A 10,269-nucleotide genomic window follows, 5' to 3' on the forward strand; every position below is an offset into this window, starting at 1 on the left:
TATGGTTGTTGCACATTTATAATTCTTCTTTTCATAAATGTTTACCCCAACCTGCTTTTAATATTTTTTCTTTTCCCTAAGTAACCCGTTAGACTCTGCAGTAAGACTATGATGGGGAACAACCTCCCACCCATGCATACAATAATTACTCATCTAAAATCCTCATGCTGTTGGTCCTTCCACATTTGAGAACAGGTCTTGGATCTTACCCAGGGACTTCTTTACCAGTCTGAGATTTTTTCTTTTCCTTGAGAATTACCAATGGGATCAGAGGCAAAATCAGCTGCCTATGGTGGTGCCAAAAGCCTTTTTTCATTTGATTTACAAATATTACCACCGTAATAACATTGTTCAGGCAAGGTAAAATGAGAAAATGCATAATGAAAGAATCATGTTGAAGAAGTGTCAGTCTTTAGGAGGGAGCTAGTCTCTTAAAATGTTATTTTTAATGTGTTGCTCATTATTGGACATATATGCCCAGGGGTCTTCACACAAGATATTCCTTATAAATTTTAAAAGGAAATAACATAAAATATTAACTTTTTACTGAGTTTCTTTTCTTTTGTTTTAATGGAATTTCATGTATTTATTAATATAAAAATCGACCTCTTGTAATGCAAAATGGGAGTAACCTGTAATTATGTTTAGGGAGAAAGGACCAAGTGATGAGGATGGGACATTGGGAATAATGCTTCTCACTCAGCCATATTCATGTGCAAGTGAGTCAAAAGTGAATTGTGTGTGTGTGTGTGCTTATAAGATGAGCAAGTGGGATGGAGGGTTATTTTCCCAGCATGAAAAAAGTTTGATTTCTCTGCAGCAAAAGTAGTTTTTTGTTCGTGTCTATCACAATGCATGATTTTTCAAGTGTGAAGAATCATGAACTGTTGTGAAATAATTTTCTTAGGAATAGCTACAGGAAAAGGACTTTTTAAAGAGGTTAATGATTCCAGGCTAACATGTTTGAGAGGGATTCTATAACTCATAAATTAGAGTTTTAAAAGAATTTCCTGTTGAGGTATGGGTGGGTTGAATTAGATGCCTCTGAGGTCCCTTCAAATCAGAAATTCCATGACTGACTGTGTGATTCTGGGATCATTCAACAGCACAAAGCTTGAGCAGCTACTGCAACCTTTGGGTTAGTGATGCTTCATGAAGAGGGTGGGACACCCTCAGTGAACAAGATATATGACATTTGTAGCCCTTTGATGATATTTCAATATAATGGAACCATGGAATGGTGGCAATATGATTGTCCTCCTTATTGGGCAATGATTCTGGCTTTCTATACAAGTTAGTATGATCCTCAGCTCATACCTGATGAGGACTGAAGTGCTTTGCATTTGTGCTACAGAAAAAAAAACAAACAAACAACCCCCCTCTCATACCATTCTCTGTTGCCTCATTGGGGTATGTAGTTGGGCTTGGGCTCTCAAAAGACCTGCTAGCAAAATGCATGAACTGCTAGTTCCTCTCGAGCTGAAGGGTTCCCTGGAACCATGCAACAATGGGCAGTTGGTCTTCTGGAGAGCAGCCAACCTAAGTTTGGAAGGGCTCAGCAGCCAGTGCATTTTTTAAAAATACACTTGAAGACAGGTTACAAAGGGGGTGAGGGGTGAGCCATGATTTGTGTCAATAATGCATACTGACACTACTGAAATGACAGGTGTTTTGAAGTAGGGATGGGTATCCCAGCAAGTTTTCATCAATCAATAGCACCCTTTAGAATACTCAAATAACTCTGTGTTTTCAGATTTTCTTTCTGGTTTCCAAAACAAGTCAAATGAAACTTATGTCAGGGCAACTGGGGCAAATGTTACAGTGCTTCTCATGCTCATAGAGCATTGTCTTTTTGGGTTAGGTCTATTTGGTAGGAGTAAATAAAAATCTGAATATCTTTGTCACTTACTATTACATTGAAAATTCCCCAAAAGAGAACTGTGTATTATCTCACCCTTGTGTTTGTTAAAGACTTCCTCAGCATGAGCACAGTGCTTTCCACATTTCCAGCATGTTGATAGATTGTGTCCCTAACTGGCTAAATGATGATGGTCCACCCTTCTGTCCTCTATCTGCTTTTCTCAAATGGTTTATGCAGTGACTCTCTTCCAGGGGTGAGGTTATATACAGAATCCAGAAATGACAAATTTTTGGTTTTCCAAAATGCTAAGTCATTTCCTTTGGCCGCCCAAGGTGAGTAATACAAAGTAAGCCATTACTGTCAGTGAATAGAGGGCACCAATTTTGTTTGAGAGATAAATCTGGAATGCAGAGAGAACCTCGAGCTGTGCTTGATGGATCAAAGAAACGGGGCCAATGCCATAGAAATGGGGAAGAGCTTGGACTTTCAGGCCCCAGGCATGCTGTCTCTATATAATGGGGTGAAGTCTGCTGGGAATAGTTGATGGAAAGCAGATGGAAGCAATGCTGGGAGGTAGATGGAATGGTGGACGGAAAGGTCACTGACTGGAAGGATGAATACTATGTGCAGTAGTGGACTAGCTGGGAGGGCAGAGGGTAGAAAACACTGTAAGAGGGTTTCCTTCTAGATATGAAATCTATTCCCATTAACCCACCTCCCTCATCCCCAACTGCCATGGAGAACAAAGTGTATCTCTTTGGATGAAGCCTGGTTTACATTTCCTTCTTATTTTCTCTCTATTATTCTTCAAACAATCAAGTGACAATTCAATTTAACACCTTCTCTGTGGATGGTACTTAGATAGATATAGAAAGGTCACTGTCTGATCTACATCCTCAAGGAGATTACAATCTCCTGGGGTGGGGGGGACTATCTAGAAAAGAATCAGGAATATCTGAAATGTCTAAGACTTCATCTCTAAACAGTGCATCATCCCCAAAGGCAATGTAGGCTGGCCTAAATGCAATTTGAGCCTCTATGTCTGCTTGTCAGTCTTGTTCTTTTTGTCTTCATTATTCACCCAAAGTGAGATTTCTTATCCTTACCCATCATGCTATTTACATATCTATCTTCTCTCAAGTATTCATGCTTTTGAATCAAGAAATATATCATTTCCAAAGCAACACTATAATTATCTATAATGAGTAGTAACAGAACTACAGTAAAAAAATAATGGTTGAAAGAAATTAATAGGCATCTTTTTATCTTTAAAAGAGGTAAAAACACACACCTCACATAGAACAGTCAATCAATCAATCAACAGGCACTTATCAAATCCCAGGCACTGAGGATACAAAGACAGTCAGTCAATAATTACTAATTAAGCACCTACTATGTGTCATTCACTGTGTACAAGGCTGGGGACATAAAAAGAAGCATAAGACAGTCCCTGTCTTCAAGAAGCTTACATTCTAACATGGACAGTTGTGGGGCAGGGAAGGAATCAGAAGCAAATACATATAAATGAGTGACATACAGGATAAATGGGAAATAATCATGATCAGGGTGGCAGAAGAATTAAGAGAGATTGGGAAAGACTTCCTGTAAAAGATGCAATTTTAGTTGAAATTTAAAGGAAGCTGTGGAAGTCAGTAACTAGAGTTGGTGAGGGATAGAATTCCAGGTGTGGAATACAGCCAGAGAAAATGCCTGGAGCCAAGAGATAGAGTGTCTTGTTTGTGGAACAGCCAAGAGGTCAGTGTCATTGGATCAAAGAGTACTTGATGAAAGAGTGAGGTATATGAAGCCAGGAAGGGTTGTAGGGGACTAGATTATGAAGGACTTTGAATGTTAAATAGAGGATTTTGTGTTTAACCCTGTAGGTGATAGGAAGCCACTGTTGTTTATTGAGTAGGAGAGGGAGATGGTTGGATCTGTGCTTTAGGAAAATCCTTTTGTTGGCTGAATGGAGGATGGAACAGAGTGAGAGAAGAAGAGACAAACAGACCTGCTAGAAAGCTGTGTGATGTGAGGTGGTGAGACAGTCCCACTAGCAAGCAAAGTCCAAGGTGATAGGGACCACACCAGGGGTATGGCAGGGTTATAGGAGAGAAGGGGTGGAGTCAAGCTATGTTGCAAAGTTAAAACTTTCAGGCCTTGGCAACAAATTGGATATGGGGGGAGGAGAGCGAGAGTCAAGAGTCAAGGAAACATCTAGTCTGTGAGCCTGAGGGACCCAGAGGGAAGATGGTGGGTGGATTTAAGGGCAACAGTTATGAGTTTACTTTTAGGTGTGTTGAGTGTGAGATGTCTACTAGACAGCTGGAAATGCAAGATTGGTGGGCGGCAGAGAGATCTAAGGTAGATCTGAGAATCATCAGCATAGACATGAAATTAAATCCATGGGAACTGAAGATCACCAAGTGAAGTAGTATAGACCCAGGAAAAATCCCTGGAAGATACCTATGATTAGAGGGTATCATATGGAGGAGGATTCAGCAAAGGAGACAAAGGAGTGGCAAGAGAGTTGGGAGGAGAACCAGGAGAGAGTGAAGTCACCAAGACTTCGGAGGGGAGAGTATTATTGTGATAATTCATACTACATCTGAATATCTGGCCCATCATCAGCATAAGTTCACATGTGTTAAGTGGTTGGGTGGTCAATTGGGTTTGGTTGTTGGGCTGTAAGTCATATTCATGTCAGAGGAGAGACATTGAGCCCCTTTCCTTGGAGCTTGTATGCATGGAGTGGTGGCCAGCTGTGTTACAAACATGACTGTACTGGAGTCATACCCTCAGTCTGAATCAGGAGCCATTTCCTTCCCCTTATATCTTGGAGCTTATCTCTTCGTACAGTAGAGAGGGCAATCGTCACCATTGCCATACTTCCCAGTAGATGGTGAATCCCTAGAGGGCAGGGATTCTCTCATATTTTTCTTTGTATCTTTGGTGCTTAGCACTATAGCTGGCACATGGCAATCACTTAAGAAATGTCACTTGACAAACTGACAGATTGACAAAAGTGTTATTGAGAAGGCATTTCCTAAGAAATAACACTTGTCACCATTACCACCTTGCTGCTCATCATTATCATCATTGCATTAAGACAGTGAGCACTAGAGGGATGAAGCAGACCCAGAGTTGTCTACACCCAACTTTTGGTTCCATTGGAGTCAAGGGACCTCAAGTTAAACTGCCTGGTTCCGAGTTTGTCCTCTATCCAGCAAGACTTTCCTTGTAATGAAAAAAATAGCATGAAGAGAAAAAAAGAAAACAACAGCTCAGCAAAACTAACCAATGTATTAATGGAGTCTGATAGCGTATGCAACTTTTCACACCCATAGACACCCACCTCTACAAAGAATCTATTTTCTTATCTCTTCTTCAGTCAGTATAGTTACAGTGTTTCCTCCCTCCCTTCTTCCTTCCTTCCTTCCTTCCATACTGTTGTTATGCATGTTATGCATATCACTTTCCTGGTTCTCCCTTCTTATTTTTGCATCAGTTTATATCATTCATCTAGGTCTTCCCAAGCTTCTCTGAATTCTTCACATTCCTGTGCCATGATTTGTTTGACCGTGCTCTGCTTGGTGGATATCTGCTTTATTTCCAGTTCTTGGCTATGGTACAAAGCACTTCTCTGATTATTTGGTGTACAAAGGTCCTTCGTTTCTGTCTTTGGCATCTTTGGCATCTTTGGCACTCCTGCTCAGCACTGGGAAGAGGAGGCATTTCTCATTTGATCTTTATCCTCTGCTCACCTTTGGGTCTTGGACAGCTTTGTGCCCGTGGCTAACTCTTAGACTAGAAGAACAGAGGCTCCCAGAGGGCAGAATCTTTGTCTTAGACTCCCTTTATTACCCACATAGGGTGTCTTGTATATATCTAGGGATACAAACATTTTTTTCACTAAGAGAAAAAGAAACTAGGATCTCATTACAAAGTCACCTTGCTTAGACTGTCTATAAGGCAGGTACTAAGAAACAAGTAAAAGCAGTCATCCTCCCTCCCGCCCTCCCATCATTGGCTTTAATGATTTTTAGTCTCAAGTAGAGCTAAAGGGAGCCTTGAAACTTTTTTGTTTTTGTTTTTGTCTCAGAGCACAAATGTGGAACGCTTTTCTGTCTGGGCCCAAGCAGTCTGTGTCCTTCTGTCTCAAGTATCTGGGTTGGTTCTGTGCTGAGGATAGATGCTGCTCAACTTCTGTGTGAGGCAAGCTGGCTCCTTTGTGAACTTGTAACTCATGCTATTCCTACTAGGTGGCAGTACATGTGTCAAAATCAGTCTCGGGCTCTGGTCCTGGCTTCCTGCTCCACTGTCTTTCCCTCCTTGTTCTTAAAGTCGTCATAAGGCAATATCTATGAGAAGGGAGACACAGTCTTGCCATCCATTTGAACGGACACTGATGGGATGCAGGCTTATGGTATGGCTCTCTGGCTGTTTAATGTTGGGTCTGTGGCGATAGAGGCCCCATGTATCACATGTATCTTGGCTCTAAACAACATGCTTTTCATGTGGAGATGAGAGTGTCATCTTTCTTCTTTTTCCCCACCAGGTCACCTGTGCCAACTTAACAAATGGCGGGAAGTCAGAGCTTCTAAAGTCAGGCAGCACCAAATCCACCCTAAAGCACATCTGGACAGAAAGCAGCAAAGACTTGTCCATCAGCCGCCTTCTCTCACAGACTTTTCGTGGCAAAGACAATGATACAGACTTGGACCTGCGCTATGACACCCCAGAACCTTATTCGGAGCAAGAGCTCTGGGACTGGCTGAGGAACTCCACGGACCTTCAGGAGCCTCGGCCCAGAGCCAAGAGACGGCCTATTGTCAAGACTGGAAAGTTTAAGAAGATGTTTGGCTGGGGCGATTTTCATTCCAACATCAAAACTGTGAAGCTCAACTTGTTGATAACTGGGAAAATCGTTGACCACGGCAACGGGACTTTCAGCGTCTACTTCCGGCACAATTCCACTGGGCAAGGCAACGTCTCTGTGAGCTTGGTGCCTCCGACCAAGATTGTGGAGTTCGACTTGGCCCAGCAGACGGTGATCGATGCCAAAGATTCTAAGTCCTTTAACTGCCGGATCGAGTATGAAAAGGTTGACAAGGCGACCAAGAACACGCTCTGTAACTATGACCCTTCTAAAACCTGTTACCAGGAGCAGACCCAGAGCCACGTGTCCTGGCTCTGCTCCAAGCCCTTTAAGGTCATCTGTATTTACATTTCCTTTTATAGCACCGACTACAAACTAGTACAGAAGGTGTGTCCTGACTACAACTACCACAGTGACACGCCCTACTTCCCTTCTGGCTGAGGAGGAGCCAGTGTGGGTAAGACTGAAGCCTGAGGAATACAAGAGGTCATAGGACAGGGCTGTTACTACAAAGGAGAAGGTCACATCCTGGGCCTGGATTGTGTCTACGATGCTGCTGTTGTCCACGGGCTGCCAAGATCCCAGGGGGGACAATCTGGTGTCATTTCTGCCCATTGGCTCCATCTCTCAGTGTAGTTGTGAATCACCCAAGGAGAAACATACATACACACAGACATACATGTACATGTACACACATCTTTTGGCTTGCATATATTGGGACCCATCTCGAGAGGTCTTTTAATTCTCTGGGTCACAGGGTTTTAGAGAACCAATCAAAGCTGAAGGGAGTAGCTAGCCAGAATGGGCTCTGACAGGCACTGGTGTGGGGATAGCCTTCCTAGTCTAGAATCCATGTAAATCCATCCTGCCCTCTCACGCGTGCTCCTGCTTCGGATAGCTGCACTGGTAACCAATACCGTAGGCCAAACTGCTTGTGACAATGGAACAAGTGTCTCCAGAACTCAGTATCCCTTCCAAAATGAGCCCCAGCCACCCAGCATCTCGTAGGCACATTCGCAGCGGCCCCAGGAGGCCTGCTCTGTGTAAAGATAAGTCAACGTTTGGAATTTACATGTGGGCACGTGTTGAGATTTCAGCTTTTGCCCCCGGTCACTGGCACTGGCAGAGTTCTGCTTAGAAACTCCCTAGCCATTGGATCTTGTGGGACCGTGCCCAAGAGAGGTGTAAGTTGTAAGTGGCTGTCTTATCTTTGCCCCACACATTGTAACAAACTCAGTATCCTAGTCTACATTTGTATGAATGGTTTGTATTGTACATAGTTTATCCCGTGTTATTTCAGCAGCTTATTAATATTAACTTGTACTTGTCTCTATGCTTGTTATTGGTTATAAAAGAAAAAAGGGAACCAGGAGGAGTTGGAGTCCATGTTAGCCATGTAGCTGTAAATCCACAAGCAAGACAGAACTCTGTAGCCAGCACTTACTCAGCTAACGTATTGTTGGAAGCGATACATATACACAGCATTACGGTCTGTCTGTAGTTAGAGTTTTATTTCTGGACGAGATGAAATGTACATAGAAATAAAATACTTAAAGTTCAGTTTCAATATGTCCTGTGTTGGCGGTGATTTCAAAGGCTCCCGTGAGAATCTGGGATCCTACTCATCACAGCTTTGCACCTCACGGCTTGGCTAAGGTCTGGAGCTGTGGGAATGACTGCTGCTCACCTTCATGGGACAGCTCAGGAGGGCCAGGGTGAATCCCACCTTGGTCAAAATGTGGGTGGGGTCTGCTGAAAGTCCTCTGAGGTCTGACCATTCTAACCCAACCCTGGGAGTCCAGGGTCTCTGGGCATCTTCTGGAATGACAACCAGCCATATTTTTAATGCAATGGAATGCCATTCAGTGTTTGTGTTGGGGGTGAGCAGAGAGGTGGGAGATGGGTTTTTTTTGTTTCCTCTTCCTTTCCAAGTTGGGTGAGGGACAGCAGCAGGCTACTGAAGCTTGGGTTTGGTCCTGTTGCAGTGACTCAGCACAACAAGGGGAAATGGGACAGTGATGTTGGCAGAAAACAAGGCAACTGGATTGAACTTCCTTCAGATGGGGCTGATGCCTATAAAATTCTCTTTACTGCCACAGAATGTGGCATTTTCCTGTGGTCACAGCAGATCCCAACAAATAAACAGAACTAGAAAATGGGGGAGACTTCACTTTGTGAAACTGCAGTTTGAGGACAGGGAGAGTAAAGTTCCAGCAGGGAATGAAGAGACCTCCAGACTCCTATGTGGCAGTTACCTGAAGGGCCTCAAGGCCAGTGTATACTTGACCCAGAATCCCCTCTACAATACCCACAACAATGAGGTGGAAGCTATTTCCTCATGGGGTAACCCATCCTCCTTGGGGGCAACTTTAACTGTGAGAAATCCAAGAAAAGGTGCCTCTCCATCCTTACCATAGAATTCAAAATTAAAAAAAAAATCACAACAAAATGCACCATTATTGTCCATTGGAAGCCTTTAAATACAATCCCAAGGGTGGTCTACTTGTTTAATGGTCACATATGGACATTCACAATGACTTTTGACAGTCATGGGGTAATTTGGCATAGACACTGGCTGGGTCAGCCAGCCCCTGAAGAATTATTACAGGATGGTTGTAGACAAGGGCAGAGCTCAGTTTCTCGATTACCACCCCCCCCCCAAAAAAAAAAGCTACAGAGAAACAAATTACAAGCACTAGGGTCTCTCACACTGGCCACAGAGATCACCTTAATAAGGATGTATACTCTAACTTCTGGGAGTCCTTGGAGTAAGCAAACGAGGAAAGCAAATCTGTTTCATTTCCGGGTCACCCACTCTGTGGGCTTTATTTTACATTTTACATGTTCTCTGAGGTGTAACTCTGGATTCTTTAGTCCTTGGGTGCGTTTGTTGGTTTAAAAGTGGGTTCCTGGGTGAAACTTCCCCCTTTTTCTGTGAACCCTCCACAAGCTGGTTCTTTTTATCCCCTTTTCTCCAAAAAGAAAAACCTTAATTAGCTGGCACTCAACTTGTTCAGATTTGCTCCTGGGTTCTTCATTGAAAGTGAATGAACACTAGGAGCTTAATTAAGCAAAGCAGTAAACAAACAAAATGGCGGATGCTCTTGGATCCACCCCCTCCCCCTCCCCCCACATCCTTTTCCTCCAATGTCCTACACCTTCAGGGTTTGGAATTGGACCCCAATGAACTCACGATGGCTATTTCAGGGACCTCTGAGAAATCACAAGGCCTGAGGACCCCGAGGAGGTATTCAATGACACTCCAGGGTGCCTGCTATCCAAGTCAGGAACTGGATTTAAAAACATCATTAGGAAGGAACAAATAATTAAAAAGGGCTTTCTATTGGAAAGGTCCCGGTGCATCGGACTTTTTGGCCAGTCTGAAGCTCTTTCCTCTGCACACCTGGTTTAACAAAGATTTTTCTTGTGCTGGTAAAGAAGGTTTTACTTGGGGAGAGGCTATTGCTCAGCATTCTGAGGTTACAGCTTTTCTATACACCACTGACATTTGACATCCCTGGGGTCCTAACAG

The 10,269-nt window shown here is 43.2% G+C and overlaps 1 protein-coding gene across 3 annotated transcripts in view; it reads left to right on the forward strand.

Annotated features, from left to right (window-relative positions):
* The window catches only part of NXPH1 (neurexophilin 1), a 253,368-nt gene extending 245,064 nt beyond the window's left edge, over positions 1–8,304 (forward strand). For all 3 annotated transcript variants that reach the window (XM_043969289.1, XM_043969287.1, XM_043969288.1), the window contains exon 3: positions 6,417–8,304. In XM_043969289.1, coding sequence (XP_043825224.1) covers positions 6,417–7,178 — 762 coding nt within the window. In that variant the 3' untranslated portion in view covers positions 7,179–8,304. The remainder of the gene's footprint in view (positions 1–6,416) is intronic.
* Positions 8,305–10,269: the final 1,965 nt, after the last annotated feature.

Source organism: Dromiciops gliroides, chromosome 5, assembly GCF_019393635.1.
Source record: "Dromiciops gliroides isolate mDroGli1 chromosome 5, mDroGli1.pri, whole genome shotgun sequence".
In the NCBI taxonomy this organism is placed as follows: Eukaryota; Metazoa; Chordata; class Mammalia; order Microbiotheria; family Microbiotheriidae; genus Dromiciops; species Dromiciops gliroides.